Source organism: Camponotus vicinus, unplaced genomic scaffold (genome assembly GCF_025532165.1).
Source record: "Camponotus vicinus isolate PSW18456_S1 unplaced genomic scaffold, iyCamVici1.0 SCAF_2, whole genome shotgun sequence".
Lineage (NCBI taxonomy): Eukaryota > Metazoa > Arthropoda > Insecta > Hymenoptera > Formicidae > Camponotus > Camponotus vicinus.
Genome location: NW_028141956.1, coordinates 14,963,539 through 14,991,313, shown reverse-complemented (window position 1 = coordinate 14,991,313; position 27,775 = coordinate 14,963,539). Strand labels below are relative to the sequence as shown.

The 27,775-nt window shown below is 31.4% G+C and overlaps 2 protein-coding genes across 4 annotated transcripts in view; both read right to left on the bottom strand.

Moving 5' to 3' along the window:
- Cask (peripheral plasma membrane protein CASK) overlaps positions 1 to 27,775 on the bottom strand; it is a 192,181-nt gene that overhangs the window by 119,294 nt on the left and 45,112 nt on the right. The window lies entirely within an intron of this gene.
- On the bottom strand, positions 11 to 27,510 carry LOC145967324 (uncharacterized). The gene is made up of 3 exons (XM_083092117.1): positions 26,699 to 27,510; positions 17,415 to 18,380; positions 11 to 376 (listed from the first exon to the last, which is right to left on the bottom strand). Exons 2-3 carry the CDS (start codon positions 18,009 to 18,011, stop codon positions 305 to 307), a joined length of 669 nt encoding a protein of 222 aa, XP_082948243.1. The 5' UTR covers positions 18,012 to 18,380; positions 26,699 to 27,510; the 3' UTR covers positions 11 to 304.

Here is a 27,775-nt window from a genome sequence, read left to right as displayed (position 1 = left end):
CCCTCCCACGTACACCCTTCCATACCCCGGCATGTCTCATCCGCCAGCATCACCAACCCCTCAACGGTAACGCGGCTCTCCCTCATCCCTCTGGACCGCAATGTTCACCCACCGCCTCCGGTTCAACTCTTCTCCCCGTTCCACCAACTTTCTTCTCCGAACTCAGCCGCAATTCCCCCTTTCTTCCCTTTTCCACGAGGTGCCGCTCCTTCTCCCGTGATCTCCCACTCTTGTTTTTCATCCTTTACCTCTTGCTGTCTCTCAAGTCTTCTTTCTTGCCATAAACAATCACCGAATTCGACGATTATTGTCTTTTCTTTTTTCCTCCTTCGAAACTACTCATCTTCTTCGTCGCGTCGCGTCCTTTCATTATTTCCTTCAAGAATAGCAATTTTTCTTAATTTTCTCCGTCTTATCTCGGTGGCACTATATTTTTGTCATCAAAAAAGCCAAGTTAAAATAAATTGCGAAACGTATCGAAAGCTCGAGGCATTGGTCTAGAACAGGGGAGGTTGATGTGCATGATTGGAGGCCGAATATCGGGGATGTAGTATACGTCCCATACGCCGAAGGCGCGTGAATGAAAAACGATCGATCGATTCCTTCGGGTAGGTGGCTCTCCTGACGCTACGTCTCTCATTCCCGTATATAGTATCTCCAATTCCCGTGTCGTTTGAGCATTAAACGAATGCTCTTAGAGCTACTAATTACCTATATATGTACGTAAGCTTTTCACGTCACAGTGCAATTCTCGCGTTTCTCCTTTTACCTTCAATTTAAGTTAATGACAAGTATCATTGGGTTGTGATGTCGACATAAAATAAATTTATTTAAGCAAAACACTCTTATAAAGAGACTTGGAAAGTAAAAAATTTAAAATTAGCATCGACCATAATTGTATTGACAGAAAAATATGAATAATTTATGAATTTCTAGGAAGGAGAGAGCTATACGACTTAATATAAAATTTAGTTTGAATTCGGATCCTATGGCCCCGAAGTGAATAATATATAAAAATCGGTATTTCTGCGTGATTGAGTATATTTCTTGGAATTAATAAAAACTATACTAATAAATATTTTACAAATATATACAAGAGAAATATGTGCGCGTTCTGATTAAAACATATTGAGCAATATACAGGGAATATCCTGCTTTCTATCGCATTATTTTTTAATGATAAACTCATCGGCCAATTTAAAGTTGATTTTTCCTATCAAAGGTTTCGAAAGAGATTATTATTTGTATAATACACATATTTATTATTATATATTTATGATTTATATAACTAAGCCTCAAATAAAAATTATATTTTTAAAAATCAATTGATTATTTTAAAAAATTATACAATAAAAGTAAGAGATTCTCTATAACAATTATTTCAATATTTGGAAATTATACAATTTTGAAAACTCAGAGCAAATAAAAAGGAAAATATCGGAAAGTTTATTCTAATAAAAGATAACATTGATAGAGAATGAGAGCGTTTTTTTTCATTCAAATTGATATTTGGCAAAATAAAGTTTAGTCAAATCGAACAATCCTTTTCTCACAATGCAATCAATACGCAACAGAGCTTTACTGTACTCGACACAAATTAGCGCGCCTCTTGTTAAACTTTTATGATTGAATGGCTATACTTGTAAAAATGTTCAATCTATATTGATATCAACGACGTACAATAAAAAAGAGTTTCTATTAATGTATACACAATATGCGATATTTTGATTCAGACACACACTTGTGCCCGTAACAAATTAAACAATATTAAAATAATATCCAATTTCTCTTCGTATAGATATACAATTCAATACAAAAGCTGCAATTTAGAAATAGAAATTTTGAATTAAGTCTGGAATATGTGTTGACATATAACAAAATCATATTTGATAATTATTTTCAAATATCTTTTTTTATATGTAATATAAAAATGTAATTATTTAAATATTTAATATTAAGAATAAAGCATAATCAATAGAAAAAGAAATTATTACTACGGATAAATTTATGGAATTCATTTGAGAGTAATAGTATATATCATATTTTCTACTGTTTGACTGACTATTTTGGTCCAGCAATGCATAATAAAGTTACGCGAATCACTACTTTTTAAACCGAAATAATGCAAGTCGGGTTTCTAGCTGCAAGCTAAACAGGCATTTGCCATTACATCCTGCATTCTGAATAATTCATCGCTTGACACCAGTGGAGTAACCCTTAAATGTATTCTGTTACCATTTGGTAACGATGCTAATTTCCCATGCACAGGGTGCACTCAAGATAATCGGAGCAGTTTTGGTATCCGTCTTATTCTGTAGACATTTGCATTGTTTGAAACATATGCAGTTTAAAGAATATCGTTTTCGCATATACATACACATGCAAATCACTTCCATTTTCTTTAAAATTTCTATTTGCTTTATAAATATACTGAATGTAAAAAACACAACTTTTAATAATGCAATCAAAGATTGCTTATTCATCTGTTGAGAAATAATAAATCTAAAGTTTATTGAAGATTCGTAAACAGAATTGATAATAATTTCTGCATAGTCACGTTTACATTTCCCAGTGAAAACATGACACGCTAACCTATATTCGAAGGTTGACCTATATCTCTATGAATCAAAAAAATATCGCAAAGTTTTCTGCATTCTGATTTTAAAGTTAAAAAATATTTCATTGTTTTATAAAATTATGATTATCTAATCATTAAAGAGTATAATTATTATATCTTTACAATAAATTCTGCTATAAGATGAAATAAAAATTCCAATTTCTTTATACAATTTATATAAAAAACGTAATTAAATTAAAATGTCCATTATTTAAATAACACGTTTCGACATTGTACTTGTAATTTTGTATTTTCCTTTTCGGCCTTCTATTAACTGCAATGCGTACGCAAAATAAATTATTAAAAAGATTCAATGATCCATACATTGATGTATTACACAGAAATTGCGAAATTTACCGATGGCGCATATCATTAATATGTATTTATACACGGCACATTATAACAAATCGTATTAAACATAGATAAATAATCCATAAAGCGAATTTACAATAATCAATGGTGCTCTATTAATGTCTATGAAAGAATCTATGAAAATTTTATCACAGTCTATTTAATCACTTAAATCAACTGATGTGATTTGATAATAATTAATTATAAATAATTGTAATTATAAATATCTTGTGTAATTAATATTTTATAAGTTAATTATCTCAGAACAAATTCTCATTTATCGCGATAATCCATTATATTTTTTAAAAGATTCTGTTACTAATTGCACTCAAATATGTTACTCACTTAAAATGTCCTTGTCCTATTTGCGAGATCTTAGTGTAATTTGCGAAATGGAGATGCTTGCCAAAGTTTAATCTTATTGTTTATAAAACTTATATTATAGAAAGAGATTGATGTTAAGTTTCTAATACAAAAAATATAATAAAAAATCGAGTTGTTATATAAAATCATTTTTTATATGTTTTTTCTTTTTCTATATCTTAAATCTATTGTATAATTTATAATATATACGTAACATTAAAAAATCTACATTTTAAAAAGATTTATGTAAACTATTCAATTTCAACATAAATAGTTACATAAATTTCTGTTAAAATGTAAATAATATTTATGTGCTTTTGTTTCGATAAAATTAAATGTGTTTCTATATTCTATACAAATTTTTGTCCTAGACAGCAATATAATACATTTTATATCTTAACCAGTCATATAAGCAACAAGTTTTTTTATTTCTCAATAAATCATTCTGATAAATATGACAAAACAGATATAATGTACATATAGTACATTAGCATAAAATATGTAGATATTTTAGCTAATGTTTTTCCAAATTAGACTTTTGCAAACATTTCAGCTTTTCTTTGAATATTTTAATACGTGATAAAAAAACTAAAAATTTTATAAAACTAATATACCAAAATAATTATTTTAAATTAATTTACAGATGTAAGTTTAATAAGCATAAAAAACGAAGACAAATGACACACAAATTGCAAATATTACTAATTCTCCACAATCGCACGATATCAATAGTCTATTTTAATTACGGTTAAAAAGATTGAATTTATGTGCAATCTCTCGTAATATTCGATTTATCGTAATTTCAACATTTTAGATAAAAGTATCAAAATTTTATTATTGTAATTTTTTTACACAATAATCTCTTTATCTATTATATATAAAAAAATATGACATTTTCTTATCCCATCGATAAACAAAAGCAGAAATGAGTTTTTCTTGTGAAAACTGACTACATTAATATATACGTAATATACTAAATAATATTCATATTTATACAAGCAGAGAGTCACACAATATATTGAATGCATCGCATATCCTACTCGATTTTTAATCCTCTTATCTATGCTTTAAGCCTTTGTACGATAAAGTTCGCATTGACTTACACAGAGATAGGATGAAAATATTAATTTCTTAATGCAATGATGCAATATATCTAATATTATCGAATGAATCAAATAATGCCACATAAAATTAGGCTCCTCTTTGCCTATATAGATATTTTTTTGCGTAGATATTTCAATAACAGTCTATAAAATTTAAAATAAAAATAAAAAATAAAAAATATCTTTTTTGCATCATAATATGTGTTATTAATATTCTAGATTTTTTCTACATTATAATGTAGAAATACTGTGCTTTATAATAATAAATAATTTTCGCGTCACAGTTGTGTATATTTTAAGAATAATCAAGGAGTTGCATATTTTATTATGATAAAAAATAACTTTTTAATTATAAAATAATATTGTTTAATTCATAAGTAAAATAAATGTATTCATAATATAATAACACAGATGAAATTATAAACTTACGTCCATCGTGAGCGAGGTCTGACCAAACCGTGCTTTTACTACTGTACGTTTTTAAATCGTCTGATTCAGCATTTTACGGACATTTATTCGACATTTTACTTACTTCCTGTGATCTATACCATATGCTTGAATAAGAATCTTTTTTGTGCTTAATTTTATACATCAAAATTTTCATAAATGAATACCTAATGTCGAAATCATTTCTGTCAAAAATAAAAAAAACATAGATTCTTGTAACCGATTCTTGCGTCCGACACTTCTCAGTTCATATTTTCCGATAGATAATTTTTTTACCAAGGTAATGCAACAAATTAAATTAGCAGATGTAATAAATTTATAGCTATTTTAATATAATTCAAAATATTAGGAAGTTGTCATCCGTAAAACACGAAATGCGATGGTATGTATTCTTTAATCTTCCAGTCGGTACTTATTTTAAACTTTTTACCGTATCCTAAACTTTAATGCGAGAACATGACTAACTTTAATCCGTGTTTAATTAATAACTTTAAGAACTTCTCGCTTTCAGAAATATCTGAACTCGGCCTTTGCAAATTATCTTCATTTATTACGGCTATCATTTCGTCCCTTCTTTTCACGTGCCTCAATCACGAAAAGCTAAATTAGCCTAAACTTAATTATAATATTAAAAAGTAAATAAGCCTAAACTTAATTATAATATTACGCAAATTATTACTTATTAATTATTATTTTATTATTATATATTAGCATAAAAGATATATATATATATATATATATATATATATATATATATATATATATACAGGGTGACCCATTTTAACTTAGGCAGCCAAATAACTCGAAAAATAAGCAAGATAGAGAAAAATGTTTTAGACAAAAGTTGTATGGTTTCGAGGGGGCCATAAGATGGTATCATTGGTTTGACCTTGAAGAGTCATTTGAAGGTCACGTGAAGGTCACTTCAATTTTTTTAAATGGAATACCCTATATATTTTTGTACATTCTTGTAGCTTATTTCGAGAGCTTTCCAAAACACTATAATTAAGTACCTTTCCGTTAAGTACTTTTTGAGTTATGATGCTTGAAATAATTTCTTAATTTTACATAAACCGTAAAATATCTTGTAAAATATTCATTTTTCGATTATCTTACCTTAATACTTTTATGTACAAAATAATGAGAGGAATCAATTGGTGTAAAGAAAACACATAGTTGTTTTTAAGAAAAAATATGGAATTGTTAATTGCAAATTACATATTTTTTCTTCGAAACAACTATGTGTTTTCTTTACACCAATTGATTCCTCTCATTATTTTGTACATAAAAGTATTAAGGTAAGATAATCGAAAAATGAATATTTTACAAGATATTTTACGGTTTATGTAAAATTAAGAAATTATTTCAAGCATCATAACTCAAAAAGTACTTAACGGAAAGGTACTTAATTATAGTGTTTTGGAAAGCTCTCGAGATGAGCTACAAGAATGTACAAAAATATATAGGATGTTCCATTTAAAAAAATTGAAGTGATCTTCACGTGACCTTCAAATGACTCTTCAAGGTCAAACCAATGATACCATCTTATGGCCCCCTCGAAACCATACAACTTTTGTCTAAAACATTTTTCTCTATCTTGCTTATTTTTCGAGTTATTTGGCTGCCTAAGTTAAAATGGGTCACCCTGTATATATATATATACACATATATTAAAACAAGATAAGAGTTGTTAACAAGTTACAAAATTTTAAAAATTATTGAAACAATTATTTATAAATTCTAAATAAATAGAGCTAATTAATTATTCTTTCATAAAACTTTCAAGGCTGTAAAATACGTATATTTATCATTATTTTTTGTGTTTCTCTTAAAACTAACTTTTTATAATATACTGTAGCAAAAAAATTAGATCAACTATTTAATATACAATTTTCTAATAAAAATGTCTTGTATTAAGCAATTTTTTATGAAAGATATAAAGTTTTATTAAATTTGATAATTATTATAAGTTTGTATATATTATACATAAATATATAATTGTCGACTTGAAAAATTTAGACAATCTTCAATTAGCAATTTCACTATCTAGCATCGCATCACCTATCTCTGAGATTCACTGTAATATACGTGCAATCAAATATACATTAAATACCTAGCAAACGATTTTCGATTTAGTTCTGCGACTTGTGCAGTAATGTCATACGACGACCAGGCTAATGAAAATAATAGTCTTTATTCAGACTAAGAAACCATTAGTTACCGGTAATGTAACTTAAATTGCAAAGTCATTATATGTAGTTATATAAGTTTTTGTCAGCGATTTAATCAAGATTCATATAAATATCTTCTGTCATATAATAATACCTTTTAAATTAGCAATATTTTTGTTTTTATCAAATATTGATGCATAAATAAATTTATTCTCTAAATAATTTTTCTAAGAAATTTCTTAATTTTTCACTAACTTCAATACAAAAATCTATCTCTTCCCTTGTTAGTTCTCAAATAACTCGTTTCTGCAAAGTATTTATTTTTCTAGTAACATCAATCAATTATTTCAAGCTCTGTTAAATACATAGGAAGTAGGAGGATATATTTAGAGAAACTTTGGAGAAACTCTTAAGAAGTATGTCCAGTTTAAAAAGCATATATAGTTATTATTGAAGCCGAAGACGTGTGACGTAAATCAAAACACAATCTGTTCCAAAAATCTATTTGTTTCATGGCCAAATGCGAAGTTTCGAAAAATCAGATCTATTATGAAGAATGTATTGTTTACGTACAAAATAATAAAAGTTTAACATTATTCTAAAGATTTTCTTTCTTTCATTTCGTTTCTTTCAAATTTGTGTTCTAAACTTTTCAATCTTAGGATATTTCGAACATGCATGACGATCATTTTTGATTCGGTTACTTAAAATATGAATTTATACATTTCGCAATGTCAACACTGAAAGGAGCAATTCAACATCGCTAGCTATAGTAATGGAGAAATGTACATGTATATATATTGGTAGGCGATACGTGAACATACGCGGGGGAGAACTTAGAGTTGCACTCGTCGAAGATTAATGACGCGATCGATCGTACCCGTCTTCGTCTCGCTTTCAAAGAAGAAGTAATAAGGAAAGATGGATACGGGAGAGCTTACACTATTTACGTGTAAACACGAGAGACCGGGAGAAAGACGACGGCGCGGCAAAAAGGAACGTCTCTTGCTTTAGAACTGGACAGATACTTATTGAAGCAATTAAGAGTTTTAATTACGTATGATTACATAAGTTCAATCAAGGACATCGCGTTCTGTAATTACCGCAAGTTTGTGCACGAGCGTAACCGTGCGCGATATATCACTGTGTTATACCGGGCTCTCCGCGCTAGCGCCACTGCGTGTCACCTCAATTTATCATATCCTCAACCAAGGTTGCGAGATCACCAAATAAAGACTGCAAACGCGGATGTAAATAACTCAAGGGGCGGCGCAATACAATGGTACCATTATGGTCGTACCATTGAAATCGTGAACTCGAATGAGTTGTATTCCGTAACGTTGAAAAAGAAGAGCAATTAAATCCGCGAGCGGTATTCCTCTGAATAACTGAAAGAAATGTTCCCTTGACAATTGTTAAAGATCAGAAAGGAAGAACTTCCGGTATATGATGATCTCCATTGTCTAGAAGAAAAAGTACATCAATCTCTCCGCACAGTGGAATCATACAACTTTCAATGTTTTTTGAACTTTTTTAATCATGGGGAACGTGTAACTTTATGAGATTATGACGCGAACATGTGCTGTAAATAAAAAAATTTACCTACAATCTGCGGCAATTGGCTAATTTTTGTGCAGTTTCTCGGAAGATATCGGTCATTAGCGATATACAACGTGTTCTAGAAACTTTGCCAAGTTCAACTAGTAACTGGCACGTAAGTTCGTGTACATAATAGTATCATTTCTTAGCTAAAAGCTTGAGAAGTGAATTAACACTCAGTTCATTCTTCACACACGACATATTTAGCACAAATGACACTTAATTAGAAAATCTCGTATTATAATAACGAATTCGGATATTGGTCATCTTGCGACACATGCTCTAGTTTAATGTTATATGCGTTTTTGCAGATCTAGAGAAATAAGGTCGTGACACGAAATTCCCGAGAATACTTATTAGATTTATTACTATAGTAATTAGATTTTATACAAATTAGATTTACTACAATTTTTTTCATTTTCAATATTGCCTTACAAGAATGTAATTGTATTAATTGTTTAGGTTTAATTGTATATGACCATTAAAAAATATAAACAAAAATAGAGAAATAATTAGTTTTCATTATTATTTCTTGTTAAAGGAGAAGATTTGAGAAATAGAATAGCACTCTCTAAAAAAAAGTGAAATTAAGATAAATGATTAAAACAATTCTTCATAACACAAAAATATGTTTCGCGAGATAAATAAAATATTTCCTAGTCATGCTGCCCGTGTTACATTTGGTCGCTTTAACGTTGCGTTGCGGAGATACCGCTGCTTTCGTTTTATTTCTATGCGAGCATAACGCACAATGTGTTATGCTATATTTTTGCCTTTATGCATTCCGTATCGTGCTAGGTTAAAGTGTACAATTTTTCTCGTTCTCCTATATTTTATTCTTCGTCATTTATTTTATCAAGAATTTTCAAACGCCAGCGCAGACATGCTCGTGCTTCATTTAAATGCGGCAGTGTAATGATTTACTGCGAGCTTTTTGCGGAATCTCGCGCGACGAATATAATTCAAAGGTCAATCAATAATTGATAACCCTAATAAATTGAATCTCATTGTAATTCAATTACCGTCTGCTTCCGCTTTTAATCATCGACGTTCCGTGCGACGATTACCCGCACATTGACCGCGGCTGCAACCAAACGTGCAGCGCACGCAATATCTATGCATAGCGCTCGAAATTTATTAATAAGAGGGAAATAAGGGGCGCGGATTATTATGAGTAGGCGAAGAAAAATACGGAATAATCAGCACGTGCACGTGCTCGTTAAAGTTATCCATGTGCACCGTCTGGCTTACATTACTGACTTTATATGATGCATTATGAATAATCGCGATTACTTTTGCATGGAAAATAAATCTGACGCAACTGATAGAATCATATTAGAGCGTTTGAGCGAACGAACACTTCAAATATTTAACATAGAATTCCAACATCATTTCTGTATTAATCCGTAGAAAGAAAATTGCAGTTAATATTTAAGAACATCAGGCGTGCTTAGTTTCTTTATGCATAGATTCTCTCTTTCATGTAATTATCATTCCATGTAATAACACTTCCTAATCAATGTATGTGATCTAAATGGAAGCTAATAAAAATAATGGAAAGCTTTAAACTTATAATTTTGAATACTCTTTTAGTGCATAACATAAATCATTTATAATAAAAGAGCATAAGGATAAATCAAAACTGTCTTAGTTTTAACTCTATAATAGTTATATTATCCGTATAAATATTTCAATTATGTTATTATGGAGTTATATCCTTTGTAAATATGCTAAATTTTATACTCACAAAATCGATTAATCTAACACGCTTTTCCGCATCGTCATGCTCTTAAAGCACAACTCATCTCTTACCTAATTATGAGTAAATGTTTCGATAAGAATATATTGTACCATAGGATAACGTGAGATTATTGCAAAATTCCAATTACAGTTTATTAAAAGAGCTGAGCATGCAAATGTCAAACGTTATCGGAAAGCCATCGGTCACGGGAATTTTAATGGATTTTAAATTACAGAGAGTTCAATAATAAATTTTGTGTAATTTATATTCGCAGATGGAGTTCTTAATATTTCAATTACGTATTATATATTTAACTGAGAGTAAAAATAATGAAGAGAGAGAACGAGATAAGATAAATTCATTAAATAAACAAAGTAAAGTAGAATCCATGGAAGCTTCCATGTCAGCTGTTTGCATATATGAAATGTTAACCATAAATACTGCTTTTAATGCTGGTCACTACAAAGTTTGTTAATATGAAATTAATAAAATCAATTGGTGCAGTTATATTTAAAAGATTCGACTTATGATCATAAAAACAGCAATATAGTATATATATGTAATATTACATAAAATATAGAAATTATAAAAATGTAATATTACATAAAATATAGAAACTATAAAAATGTATTTTACCTATTTTTACATGAGAAGAGAAAATATCTTGTAAATAAATTTTTAAAAGATGACTTCACTTACCTGTAAAATAAAAAAAGTATAGAATAATTGTAATGTGCAAACACAGAGAGAGAGAGAGAGAGAGAGAGAGAGAGAGAGAAGGAAAAGAGAAAAATATCTTTATAAATATAGCGTGTCAAAAAATTAAATAATATTCATGACTAAAACTATACTATTTTATTCAGTTTTCAGAACACTTTGGAACATGTCATTTATCCAATAACATATCTACATCTAATTTATACGCGGCACCAACTGGCCTAATTTTCACGTCCGAAGGGCAGGTAAAATTTACTGTAACGAGAATTAATGTTGCAACAAACAGGTCGCATTTAGGTTGGCAACTAATGGATCAACAGTCAGACCCGCAGCTACCGTTCAACATCAATAATTGGAACAGCGAACGATGTTTGTGTGTTCCTTACACTAGAGAATTGAATTACTGCTTTCATAATCTTGTCAAACTATGCACTTGCAATACTCTATTGCCATATGCGTTATTAGTTTGACAATTGGATGTATGTATACGATGTGCGTACTATAAGTTTAGACGTCTTATCGCAAATTGTCGTTTGTACACATTCATTCATAATTTTTTTATATCTGGAATCTCCCTCTCTCTCTCTCTCTTTCCCTTTCTTTCTTTCTTTCTCTCTTCTTCGAATTGATAAGTAGCATGGCAATTAAAATATATAAAATATAAAACTTTGACATGATATTTTCAGCTTGAAAATAAAAACTATATTGCTTACTCAATAAAATTAACATTAGAAATAAGCTAAACAAATAGGCAAATATAATTAATTTTTTCATGTCTCTTCTTTATAATATTTCATATTCCTCTTATAATAACATAAATTTTTTTCTTTATAACAGTTTAAGAATACTTTACGCGCGCGAAATAATCAGTATCAATATCAGTATGAAAAATTATTTTTCAAGATTTATTTTATATTTTTTATTATTTTTTAGCTATATATACTATATTTAGCTATATGACTTCTGGTAAAAGTATGCAGAGATTGGATTTATATCTACAAAACACATTTATATTCTGTGATATTAACTTTTGATGCTACGTACGTCAACAAATGTCAAGCGGATTTGACACATTGAGAATAATTTAATGTCCACTATATGTATAAACACGCATCATACAGTAATGTATCATAAAAACTAAATATACATATTACTCTGTCAGTATATATTACTCTGTCAATCTATAAAAAAATTTCGTTAAAAAAACAGTCTGTTATATTTAAATCGAGCAGAAAATTACAAAGATTTCAAATGATATATTAAGGGACAAATTATACATCAATAATATAAATGTAAAAATAATTTATAGACACATCAATTTATATAAATGAAAACTGCTATACACGATAATTCTCACCCCCTCTCTCTCTCTCTCTCTTTCTCTTTCTATTGTTATTTTTTTAAATCATATTAATCTTTTTTTTATATATAAAAGATATATATTAATTTTAAATTTAAATTTTAAAAACCCTATACATGTACTTATAGATATATTTATTACAATCTACCAGTTTTCATTTAAAAGCTAACATGCTATTTTTATTCATAAAAATGTTCATGGCTTAACTATAAACACCTCATAATTTGCGTCATTTTTGCATACTTTAAGATAATTACTTCACTTTTTGTGAAGTAACCACATACATAGTATGTTATATATTCTATTTTTATTGTATACAGAGATTGCTCTTCATATATAACATTTTCATATAAGAAATTATTTTTGATTTGTTAACAAATATATTTAAAAAATTTTCAATAGTCTTTACGAAAACGTACTATAATATCCTTTTTCTCATTTTACTGTTATTAGAATTCTTTGTAACCGCATTTTTTGTTATATTTTTACTTATACGTGTAAAAATAAAAGAAATAGGTGCTCACTGTTAGTAAAGGGAAATAAAAAATATAATAGAGAGTGTAAAAGGAACAGATGCACAACGATATAGTATAGAAGAATTTCTCTTCTTCGAGCGTTATATTTCAGGAGATATATACAGTATATAACTGACACCCTTCTTTCGCCGTTTAATTCCATTCTTAGCGATCAGAAGTTCATGCTCATCAGATTCGCATCATTATCCCGGATGTACGTATTTATCCAAAACGAAATAGAGCAGTAAAAGCAGCAGAAATCCTATCCGTTAGGTCAGCTTTAAGAGATGCTTGATATTCAAGCAAAGTACCATGTGCCATTTTGATATTCCTTGCGTGAAGCAACCTTAGTCATATTATTATAGCGACGGTTTCACATAAGCCGCTTGTGGAACATATTGCACATACGCGGACCAAGCGTTAGCAGAAATTGACTGTCCATTTGTAATTTTCTTAAGCACCAAATACTTTACATTATAGTAGTCTGATGTGTTCTTATCTCCGACGCTTTTATTTTTGATATAGTGAGATTACAAGATTCTTATAAGCGGTTCCTGTGTCCGCGAAGCCGGAAATTATCGTACTTCCTACCATATGCAAGCGTGGACTTCCACTCCAGTCGGAAAATTCTTCAAATTCTATTTGCCTGCATTTGGTTTCCGTTTCCTTGCATCCGACGTGCTCTCGGAAATTGCAAATAGGATAAGCTCAACAAGTATAAGTAAATAAGTATATAGGAGTATCTCCCTCGTTTTTATTAAAAAAAAATTACTAGCAAAAATTTGCAACCGTTTTTCCTTATTTATGCTACACATTTACAAGATTTATATACGTAAGTAAGCACGTTATATGATATGTAAATATTAATATTATAATATTGTAAAACATAATAAGATATAATCTATATAGTTTATTTTTTATCACATTTTATTAATCTAGCTCTATCGCCTTCTTCGATATTATTATCGATAAAAAAGAGAGCCACGAAATCGAATTGGCTTTGTTTTAGAAGAGAAATCGTTAAATTTTCAACGGTAAACGCTTGAACAGTGTCTTTTACGTGGTAAGCAAAATTTCAGATAATGAATGCCTTGATATTTTAGTTTGTGACACATGTATATTATCTCAAATCATTCATTCAAGCTTTCAAGACAATTAAAATATTTTCTAATAATTCGACTTTCTGATGTGAAATCTGTCATACTTAATTAATTTTTTCCAAATATTTTAAAATATAGCTATTAAAAATAAAAATAAATATATATTTTTAACTAACACAATCAAATATTCAAAATCATAAAATAGAAACGTTCATTACGCGAAAAATGTTTATTTTCATGTGATTTCAGGGGAAGCTAAAAGTTTAGCTACTGTAATTCTAGCGAATGAGATTTGGATGAGTTTAATTTTTCACAACCAAAAGAAACTTCGTTAACGCAATATACCTCTGAACATTAAATTTTTTAAAATTATGCTTGCGCTCTACATCTCTCAATTTCCTGAACGCTCAGATAAATAAAAAAAAAGATGTTGCATTTCATTACAAAGATGTAAAAAAAAACTTAATAAGAATTTAGTTATACCATTAATGTCATAATTATAATTAGATTTACTATCATCGATGTAATTAAGAATATTACGTTTCTTAAAATTTATAATTGTATTTTCTATAGAATCCGATAATTATTAAATGACATCAAATATCATTATAATATCAAAATAATTATAATAAAAAATCAATATTCGATGAAAACTAAATATTTTGAATAACATATAAATATAAATATAAATATATATATATATATGTGTGTGTGTGTGTGTGTGTGTGTGTGTGTGTGTGTGTGTGTGTGTGTATGTTATATATATAATTAAATAGATCATTTAAATGGGTCACATGCATGCATAATCTGCGATAATTAATTGAATCTCATTCAATTGATTGAACATATATTAAAGAAAACTAAGAATTTTTATTCTTTGACTATTTAATAGTACTCTTTATTAGGTCATTTTATAGAATTACTTATACTTAATAACAAATAATAAAGCATGATAAATAAAGAAAATGTTTACAACATAACGTTTCGAATACGAATTACTTTGTATTTTATAACGAAGTATGCAAACGAAAAATATCGGTCTGTTTGAGTACAGGCTTTTCCTCTTTGAGATGAGTTCAGGTGCAATATTCGCATATATTCAATAGCACTAGAAAGCTCAAGAATACTTGTCCGTATACTATAAATATCACGTAGCGACAACGGTACGATAATTTTACGATCAGAACATGCAATGTGACAAGTATAATTATGAAAACGTAAATTTGATATGTATGCACAAGACACATTTTCTAGCAAAAATGAAATAATTATTACACTCACGTATATTAAATTATGCGCGTGAAGAAAAATTTTATTCACTAATATCTCTGAACGAATTATTAGTCAGAATTTGATGTCCACCGCAAATCTTGCCTTTGCTTATTACAGTATATTTCTTTTACTGACGTTTGTATTATAAATAAAGTAGATTTATTAATACAGCTGTATAAATAAGCTCGCGACTTTTAATGATTAGAGCGCACATATCTCGGCGTCCTATATTTCACGTAAGTTAATTATTATGCAAAGATTAGCATATAGTTGAATATGTTTTGTTCTAATTTTCAGGTATCGTTATTATAATTTGATTGCGTTTTTATTCTGCCAGCAATATATTCTTTTAATGGCAAATTTTATGGATTATTTCGAGTTAAATTGAAAGTGATTATAATACAAACAAATTATAATGCTGAAATTTAAAGCCCTCAAACGCATTTTATAACACATAATATTTCACTACGAAATTCTATTCAGTCTTTTAATGAAAAATATAGAAAATCAACATTAATTTTTTATCCGTATATACTCTTTGTAACACAAAATACATATATTCTTATGTAATACACGGAATATTTGATTAAACACAATATTAAATATAATATTTTGATAACATAATGATGCAATATATTATTTGTATAATTTTGATTAGAAAGAAAGCATTCTAAGATTTTTTTGAACCATTTTTCTGCGGAATCTACTAGCAAAGCTAACATTTGCCTGTCTGAACATTAAATCGCGAAAACTCGAGTGTATAATCGAGATAATGGTGATTAATTAGTTTATTCCTTCTCGACGTGTCCAATATTTAAATTTTAGATAGAAGATAATTACTTCGATATTTTTGCAAGGACACTTTAATAAAAAATGAAAAGAGAATAATCTCATAAACTGAAGATAAGTTCTAACATCACTTAAATGACGGCAGTTTTTATCACGTAAGTGTAATCAAATTTATAATTCATTGCATAAATTTTGTAATTGTTTGGAGATTAAAAGTTTCATTAACTAAAAATGTTGTGTAAAAAGAAGATTTTAAAAATCAATGAAATCACATATGTGTGTGTGTGTGTGATTTTCTAATATAAACAAAATAAGTAGTGAAATAAGTTGATTAAGTGAAATTACAAGATGTAATAAAACCTTGATATTGTCGATTAATTTTGCAGAGCAAATTTTAGATTCTTTTCAGTGTATTTTGCATAAAAAATAATAATTCGTATTAAAAAGTTTTAAATATGATTTTCATAAGCAGAACTGATTGTTACATTTGTAAAACCGTAAAAAGAAACGATAGAATTAATGTAAATGTATATTACAATATGTAAATAAAAAAGTATATAAATATATATATATATATAATTTACAAAAATTATCTTACTTTATGAATTTACTTTATATTTACTATTACTAAGATAATTATACACTGTATAATTATATATTGTATAATTTTATATCTAATATCAGATTTTCAATCATTCGTGTATAAAGCATTATGTGGGTATAATTATCCTCATTAAGAAGAAAATTATGTCTACTTAAAACCAAACGAGAGATATGTGTGAAACATTCGAATAATTCATTTCGCTTCTCTCTCTCTCTCTCTCTTTTATGTAGAGTGACAAAGAGATGCAATTGTTATTATTTCTATTCAATATCATGACGTAAAGCATATGAAAAACGTTCTGACGGCTGCCAGAAAATAAAAGAGAATTAATGATCCGCGTCCGTAAATCGAGTTTGATTAATTCCAAGTAAATTTTATAAATTTTACGAACATTGCGAGAGAAATAGATCAATACTCTACACAGAAGATATTCCAAAGTTACATGGGAAAATGTAACACTCAATTAAGTGTAGGGCACAAATGATTAAATCATATACAAGAGAGAAAGAGAGAGAGAAAGAAACAAATAAAGGAAAACTCACTTAATATTTATATAAATATTGTAATTAAGTAGATACCGGAGAAAAGATAGCGCCACGGGCTATCCAGGTTAATTAATCTTGCTGGTACGTTGGCCGGTCATTGACCTCGCGAACGATAATTACCTGGGTATTTTGTCGACGGTATTCCTTGGTGTGCGCGAGGTAATACTTGTAGACGTGCAAGGGTAAGGATCTTTTGGTCTCCTCGCCGATCCATCGGTGGGTCTGATCGAGGCCGGGCGGTTTCGGGACGCGAGCCCCCGGAGAGCGTTGACCGAGCGATTCACCGGGCGAGCCTAGGCGTACAACGCTCGCGGATTTGTTCAGGGAATAACCGGCCGACGAGCCCGGCGGCGGATGAGTGTGATAATAGGGATTCGAGGCCGGCCGGCCGTCGGCGATGTCAACGTCGCGACGACGCGGCGACGGCGCCTCGAATGATCGCTGCCGCCGAGGACGCTCGTACGCGCGTTCCCGATGATACTCTTGATAATGGTCCTGGTGACGGCATTCCTGATGATGAGACTCCTGACGATGTTCCGGCTCCCGGACGGACGGATGCGGGAAGAGCGCCGGCGGGCGTCGCAGCACGCACGGCTGCAGGCTCAGGACCGGCCTCTGGCAGATTCTGCACGGCGTGCAGTATTGCGGGTTCCACGTGTGATAACAGCATCCCGGCGACCTGGAGCCAAGCGGGTCCCGGGTCGCGGGGTGGTTCATGACGAACCTCACATCGCATTAAATGCGTGACCTTCCACACCCAGCCGCCGCCGCCAGCACGTTACGCGTGGCACGTTTTCGTCGTCCTGCGTGCGGCTACATCGTCGTCGTCACCTTCGTCACACGCGCGGCGATCGGACGGGCGGCGACGTGGCGCGCGGATGCAGCGGCATAGCGATGCAGCTTCACGCGTGGCACGTCATCGCCGGGAGCGCGCGGACCGCGTTCACATACTTCACATAGTGACGATCCGACTGGGACCGCGACGGCGATCGATCGATGACACGCACGTTGCTCGAAAAGTTCGCCCGTTTCACTTGCGACTCTTGGCGCGGGAAACTAATATTTATTCTCACCCACGTGTAAACGCTAAGAAAAACGAGAAAGGAGATGGATATTGCTCCAGCAATTACTCGATCTGAACGAGATCGGCAATGAAAAAATACGCTTAATCGAGAATGCGCATCATTCGTATAAAAAAAAAAAAAAAATGCAATGAAATTACAAAGTTAGATAATTGTCAATAAATCTCGAATGCTTCCTAGGGATCGTTTTGCCAGTCGCCCGATCGTGAGTTCGCTCCGCGTTAAGCATTGTTTACTCTTTGGGATGCAAATAACTGGTAATTAGCGTTAATTTCTAGCCACGTATGTGTGAGATTATAGTGAGTCAGAACTGGAGCGTGCAAGCGCAGGTTAGCGACTCTATCTCCCGCCGGCTTGTTTCACTCTGAATATCATGACTCTTGGCTTAACGCTAACTAGCATGCAGCATGAACACCGAATTGCCACACGCGGACGTAATGTCTTCAGCATGTACCTACGTACAACATGGTTTTATGCAAACAAGAAGATTCCAAGAATCGCGCGGATAGTAATAAAGACCTGTATGCGACCTGCAATCCGTTAAAGCCACATAAAGTGACGCTGTGAAAGTGCAAAGTTCGTAAATTATTTCTGCGTGAAATCCAACAACGGAATACAATGAGACTACCATTTGAAACATGTTGAAATTTCGAGATTACCTGAAACTACAGCTTTAACTGCACTTTAAAATTATGAGAAAAGACAGAGTGATGTAACTTGTTGTTGCATGAATTTTATAAAAGCAAATTACGTACAAAGGAAAATTGACATACTTATTAATTAATTAAAAGTAAATTTCGTACTCGAAATGCAATTACATATAACAAGAGAATTAAAAAACACAAATAAATCATTGAGTTATTCAAATAACTATATATTGCGCAATAAACGACAACGGTAAAAAAAAGATATCAAGAAAAATTAAAAAATTAAACAAAAATGTATTCCGGTACGTTATGTGACTTACCATGTATAATTAAATGGTAATTCGCATTGTGTGGAATGGTAATTAGAAACAGAGAACTCGAGGCATAGTAAAGCTTATAAAGAGAGCTAATAATACAACCGCGTAGATATGCATCAGCATAAATCATTGTTTATATGTGAATTATGAATTGTAATTATAGTGCTTAGATGCAAATAAATGTACTTTATTATTCCATTTACTCTAATCTCAAGATTAAAATAAACGCACGCAGAAAATATATTTGTTTGGAGGTATAGTTGATATAATTTCCACAATGTAATACGAAAAGGACGAAAGGGATAATATTTAATATTAGAGAAAAACATGTAATTTAATTATTACGAAACTTATTAGCCAAAAATTAAAATTTCTTTGATTTTCGTAAAAGATAGTTGTTCTACAAAGTATTTTATCTAAATATTTTATATTTATGTAAAAATAGTTCTTTCTATAAAAAGTTTTATTTTAAATTTTATATTTTTACAGATATTTAAAATAAAAGCGATAGATATAAAATGAAACGTTGAGGAAATTTCCGACCAATTTTAAGAATCTCATAAGACTCGCTGGATTATCGCCCAGGCAAATCACTAGACATCTACTGAGAAATTTTCTTGGATCTTGCCGACGACTTGGTTCTAATTTGAAATGTAACGTGAAATGAGTAGCGATTAAGGTACGGAAATGAGCAGATTCAAGGAATTTTATTTAGTAAAATCCAGGACGTGGAAGCATCGCGTCCAGGGGTTGATCGAAGATCAATATAGACAGTGAGATGTTTGGGGTTGGAAAGAAACATGTCCGTCTTGAATACAAAGTAGCGTGGTAAAATATATTATATGTCTTCAACCACGATGCTCAAAACTTGTGCTATATATAGATATTTGCGTAATACTTTCAAGATAGGATGCACTTACATATTAAAATAAAATATAGTTAAACAAAGTTAAAATGCAAGCTAAAATGAGAGAAGCATGCATTTGCAAAATATCAATTTTATCTTTATTTTACAAAAGTTTTATAACACGAATAGACTGTTTATTTTTCTTTAGAAAAAATTAATAGCAAAGAAGGGGAAAATTCGTTTTTCATTTTTTTTTTAATTAATCGCTCTTTTTTTAATTAATCTCCTTCTCTCTCTTTCTCTCTCTTTCGCTCATTTCCAAATGTAATTAATTTTGAATTGTAATTTTATAATTTTTTTTAAGTATTCATATTCATTACTTATTAATCAAATAAAATATCCATATCGAGATAGCAACTCTCTGTAAAAAGATTGATATATACTAAACGTCGCGGTCGAAATACGTTTCCCTTTTCTTTTCTAATCCATTCGTAAAGCTCCATCATCGTGCATTTTTACTACTGTCCTTATTCATTCGTATGAACTTTTATATTTCCATTTTCTTAAATTTTCATTCTGTCTCTCTCTTTTTCTTCTCGTACTACTTTGTCGTCATTTTCTTCATGCTGGTCAAGATTAAGTTTCCGAATGTAGCTTTTTAGGAGATTGGCAGTGTCTCAAAAGCATTCACTTTTCCTTTACGATTTGTTCTTCGTACGTGCAAAGTCTTACTACGTACGTATCCGCATTACCATTGACGATGTGAACTACTGATTTTTCTTACAAAGTAGAAAGTTAGGTCTTGTACGTGATAAACAAGTTATATACGAGTATACTTTCTGATAAGTAGAAAATGCTATTTATAACTCGTATAAGATTAGAATCGGCACGCAAATCTTACCACGCAAAATATTTTCTGGAATCCATAGTATTAGATACATAATATCTAGATTCCATAAAATTAAATTGCATCATAAGTTTTATCTTAGCGCAAGGGATAAGTATATAATGATCAAAAATAGAGAATTTGTAAAATATCACCGATATTTTAGTAAGTATCCAATACATGATGGCATACTACTAATTTCGATGCATAGTCAAAAATGATTTTCAGACTGATATGTAAAACATAATTTTTGAACATTGTGGAAAAGCATTACCTACACACATTGTTTTCTCTCGAAATACGTAAATGTTTTTTTTTTTTTTTTTACACGAGTAATTAATGTTTGAACTGTTTCCAGGAAGCAGTTATTACAGTAATTATTGTCGATTACGTTCGGTCAGATTAAATAAAGTAGTTAATATAATATTTATCTTTAAAGTGGCAAAATTGCCTCGTATTATGCAGTCCACGGTTAAACATGGTAAAACTGTCTTACTTAATTGCCTGATTCAATTCATGTTTAACACCCCAACAAATGGTGCTCTACATTACGTATTCAGACTGGTAATTTCCTATACCTAAGCAACTTCATTCTTCTTACTTACAACTATTGGTCCATTAATTGATATATGGCAATGGCGGACAATCGAGATATGTATCAAAAAAGAATATATATGCGCACACAAATATGGACAACATTATTTAAGCATTTTCTCACAGTTGATTTAACTAATTTCATCATTTCCGTTTTTAATCGTTTGATCGTGAACAACGTTTTAGCAATTTTATATATTCCGCCACCTCCCGTTACCTAGAATCATACTACGTAAACCCTTTAGGCATTGAGTCGCACTAATCGACGAAAGTGGACGTGAAATGCTTCGTCAGGCATTGGATTATTCTGAAAAAAAGGGACATTCCCGGAAGCTACTAGGATTTCCGTGCATTTACATACGAATCCAATTTCGACACAATATGCAATATCATCCTCCGTCAACTGCCAGGTCTTCGTTTCGTCACATATCCTTCCCATCCCATTTCCGCGCGCACGACGTTAGTCACATATTGATTCAGCAATCGACATATATACTTACTCCTGAGAAAAAGAATCTCTTCTTTCAAATTTGTATGTCGTATCTTATCTAATTATTAGCATATTCAAATATAAAATATGACTGATCGTGTCAATTAAACATCTTGCAAGATTTCAGTTCCTATTTCATTTAATAGCGAGATATTCTATTTTATATTATAATATTTATCGTATTAGCTGAACCTCTTTACTACTTTTGTTTTTGAAATGTTTTAATGATAAAGTTTTAATGATAAAATTTCCAATCATGTGAGGTAGTTTTTTTTTCTAATTCTGGCATATATTAATTATACAATATAGCATTACAATATATTGTACGTATACATATAGTATTGCAGATTTTCAACGCATATTTGAAGCTCACAATTACTTTAAGCACCATCAACTTTAATCTCTTAATTGATTAAATAGTCACGCGGACTGTCATTATTATAGAATCGGTATAATCCATTATATGATAATGCGATAGTAATTATAGATAATATTAATTGTTACTATTAGCAATTCATGACAGTATTAAAGTAAGTGGTTAATCTATGTAATGAATATTTATATTACAAGTATATATGTGTGTTCCTACTTTAGAATAAATATTTAGTTCAAGCGCAAATTGATGTAACGTGCGAAAACTTTTCTCATACGATCACATATTGACGTATAATAACATCTATATATGTAGTAGATGAAGATCAAATAAACTTTAAAACATGTTACATTTCGAACATAGTTTCTATCCAGTAGATTAAACTGAAACAGCAACGTGTCGTAAGTAGGTAACAAGAGCACTTTCCAAGGTTGAACAAAGAAGTTTTAGCTTTATAAACGAGCGAGCTAAAATCTTTTCTATGCCCAATGGTGCTATAAAGAAAGTGCGTAAATTTGATGGAGCGAATACGAGCTTGTGGAAGATACGAAAGAATCAAGGGACTAAGGTCACCGAGCCGGGGATAAGCATGAAATCGTTGAAAGAAGAGAGCTAGAAACTCGTTTAAGAAGAAGTTTGCACTATTTGCTTTTCCAGCTTCAACGATTCCGATTCACTTTAATTTAAATCCGCGCCTCTCTTTTCCATTTTCAAAAATTTGCCATTCGCCATGCATTCGATCTTGCTGCCATTAGTCATCGGTCTGCATCCCCACGCCAGTTTGTACAAAATTCAATCAATGCCCTACTACGCAGAAACGCTACAATTGTATAAGATTTTTTATTTTTTATTTTTCATTTTTCTGAGATAAAATAGCTTAACTAAGATAAACTATATATATATATATATATTTTTTTGTCATTATAACACTTATTCTATATCAATCTCATTTATTTTATTGAATTATATTATTTTATTATATTTTATTTATTACAATTATAAATATATTTAATCATATATTCTTATATTTATTATTATTCTATCTTTTATTGATTATCTTTATCTAAAGTTTTTCTATGACAGCATATAGAGTATAATTCTGTAGAATTTTTGTTTAATAATCGGCATCTCTATATCCATATTATTTTATATAAACAACAATAATAGAATGTTTAAATTTGCTAAGTCAAATCAAAGAAAAAAATAAATTAGTTCCTAAAAAATAAAACGGATTAGGCATAGAATAAAGTTTTAATCTAGAAAAACAAAAAATATATATAAAATTCTTTGTTAACAAAATTTATTTTCGGATATATATTAATCATGGCGTTTGTGAATATATTTGATTCATTCTATGTATTTCTGATGCGTTATTTATTTTACCAAGATTCTGGTACAGTAGAAAACAACTTAATAACTGGATAAAAATGCAACTAAGTTTTAAAAATATAAAACTTGGATCAAGTGTTGAAAGCTTTCCGACTCTATCAATCAAGCGAACGAGACTCTCGACGAAAGAGAACAGAACTCACTAGGTCAAAGATGCTGCACATTATACAGTTGGCTAACCACATAGCAAACTTTGGTTGCAAGTAATCGGCATTTCCGAGCAATCACAAAGTTTTAGATATTACAATCCACAAAACGACTCTTTATAGGTTAAAAGGATCTCTTATAAAAAGAGAAAGAGAGAGAGAGAGAGAGAAAAAAGCAATAAAAAGCATATTTATGTATAAAATATAATTTAAGCTATTTATCTCTCCATCATTGTAATAACTTGTCATAATAATTGGTAATATAATACAAGCTATTAATCTTTCGTGTCGTATTAATTTGTATACACATCTGTAGCAGCTAAGTAATAAATTTCAAAAATAAAAATAAAAATAAAAATAAAAATAAATATAATATGATTTAATAATAAATTATAATACACTTTGAATATTTGATATTACACATTTTAAATTATTAAATAATTAATACTTGAGAAATACATTTCTTTATGCGTACGCAAATTAAATATCACATCAAATATGAAACTACGATACATTTTTGACAAATTTTAACTAAAATATTATTAACTATAAATACTATAATTTAACTATATATTTAAAACATATAATTTTAATTAATATATCAATTTAACTATATATTTAAAATATATAATTTAAGACTTTTAATTATCAATATATTAAATTAATGTATATAATAATAAATGATAACTTTATTAAATTTATTTTAGAAATATTTCAGTTCCGACATAAAATATAATATATGAAATAATATCCTGTATATCATATTCCGTGTATTTTTGATACTAAATTGAATGGCGATATTTATTTAAAGTATATCAGAAACACACATTTTATTGATTTTTAACTTTCGATGGACTATACAATATATGTATATTACAATATAGTAGTACAATAACACTGCCTAGCTTGTATCGAAGAAAATAAATTTAAGTTGCAATAATTTCGACAAGCACGTGCATATATACGTATACATACATGCACACATTTCATGTTCTGTACATTCGCATTCAACCGTGCCAACTCGGACTTCATCAAATCAACTTGCAAAAATCTCTCATGTAACTAGTGTCAGTGACACTCCGAGTGTAACTCGGGATACAAGATAATGTAATAAAAACGAACTACCGTTACTACTTAGTTAAATGAATCGATTATAATGAAGAGAGCGCAGTTTAAGGAAAATCGAAGGAAATCAATATAATAGAATGGATAGCGAATATCGTTAAGCTATTCGAGGAAGCTGCAGAATTATTGGTTTTCTTTCATCGAACATTTCTGGCGCGATCAAATTTATCAACAACCGCGACTACGGCAACTAACGAAACGTCGGCAAGATTGCTTCTACCGGCGACACAGACAGATAACTTCATTTCTACTGGTCGAAGCAGTTTGCCGACGGCAGAGAAATGTGTTTCGTACCTGTCCAAGTGTACTCGTTGGGGAATACCACGTGCGAACTTTTATGAAGCTTTGCACGAATGACAGATGATAAAATGTCAAACAGATCAATACTATTCGAGAAAGAGAGAGAGAGAGAGAGAGAGAGAGAGAGAGAGAGAGAGAGAGAGAGAGAGAGAGAGAGAGAGAGAGATATGTGTGTTTTCCAACCATATTTCAACTTACATAACTTTATATTTTTGCTTGGATATGTTTGTCTTTCACAAAACGCATGAATAATTTCAGCAATAAATAAGAGACATATCTACCATAAATGTAAATTTAATAAGACTCGGAGAAAATATCGTTAATCAAATACATATTAAAATAATGTAATACTATTTAATTAAATATGTCTTAATATTTATCAAATATAACTCATTGATAAATAATTATTAAACAAATATAAAAAATATAAATAGTAACTTCTAAATATATATAGTTATTATTTATTCATACATGCATGTGTATGTTACAATCAATACTTTCACAAACCTATAAATAAATTAAGTTAATAATAATATTAAAGCAAAAAAAAACTCTGATAAAGATCAAAAAATAAATCTTTCAAGTTATGCGAAAGAATATAATTATATGACGCAAACATATAATTAGAGAATAAAATAATAGAAGTATAATGAAGAAAAATAAAATGAGAAAAATAAAAAAAGACAAATAAAAGTTTCTGTAGAATAAATTATAGACGATCACAATTTGATGATTATCATAAATGAAACAGTAATCTCGAATAAAAAATACGTATACGAAAACTCATTATATTAGTTTATATCATCATCTTTTCATGTATTTTACGCGTGAGCGAACTGCACCAATTGCGTACTGACTTGTCAAAACGATTTCCCGAGAATCTATAGATATATTCAATTAAATTTCACTTAAATGATTGCACACAAGGCAGGAGTGATCGCAAATATAAGACTAAGCGCGCCTATTCCGAAGTCGGGCTAAATCTGATTACATAGAAAATGTCGCGGCGCTGCTAAGCAACCATGTGCCGGCAGACGCGAGTTAACCGGTTGGCGATCATTCAATTAGCGAGCAATTCGAGCGATCCATCAAAGTGGGATCCTTGACGCGCAAAGTCAGCAGCATAATCGTGAATGAGGAGAATCAGCAGCCGCGCGTAGGCCGATCAGCTTTAACCTACGACACGCTATATTTTCAGAGTCGTTCACCAAGGTGGAAGAATGACGTAATGCACATTAAAAGGCGTACGGTCGATTCGCTTCGTCGTCACTTTCGGCACGACACCAGAGAGCCCGAGGTGTATCACAGGGGTAACACACTGAAAACGCCGCGTTCGGCGATTACGCGCCGGTGACGGCGCGGCGCGACGTATCGCGGCGCCGCGAGTACAGTAGTGGAGGGCGCCGTTATATGCTTACGAGAGGTCGGGTCGGGGCTGACTACTACCGACTGACACTACTAACTGATCACGCGCGGCCACGACGCGAGAACTTTTCCGCGACTATCCTTCGCGCGCGATTTGCGGCCTCCTTGCCGAGGGTGATGGCATCGGTCGCGCCGAACGAGTCGCACGTCTCGAGATCGCGTCAACGGCGAGCGATCATCCGGCGACCACCTCCACGTGCGCAGCACGATCGACCTGCGGCGGGTCGTCGACGAGGGACCTGTATGCTTGTGTGCGTGTATGTGTATTTGGATAAAAGGGTGCGGAACGCGTCGCTCGCGATCTACGTTCTGCGGCATACTAGCTCTCTCGCCCTGGCTCCCACCGCCCACCCCCCTGGCTTCAGCAACCCCTCGGGGGGAGGCTGCCCGCCCCGTACGTCAGATCCTTCCTTTCGCCCTCCACCACGACTCGCCAGCACCGCGCCATGTCGCCCCCGCATCGACGGACCGACCGTTTCGCAGTACCATCAGCGTCGGTAGCTGCCACCACCGGACGGGGTTGCGTACGCCACCGGACGATACGGCGCCAATCAATCGTGATCCAGTTTCAAGCCCGGCGGATACTTTCTTCCGGCTTGCGACTCGTTCAGCTGCTCGAGTAAATCTCGTAAGAAGTGTCCTCAGTGCTCTGGAAACACTGTCGCCTTTATAAACTCTTTTACTACTTGACAACGTACGTACGCTGTAACACACGTTTTAGAATTGACGAGGATGATTGTTAATTACGAATAGTGAATGCCTAATTAGGAAAGATTGTACTTTTACAGCAGTAATATTACATCGCACATTTTTGCGATACTGGAGCCAATTTTGCATCTCTCTTATTTTGAGTATAGCAG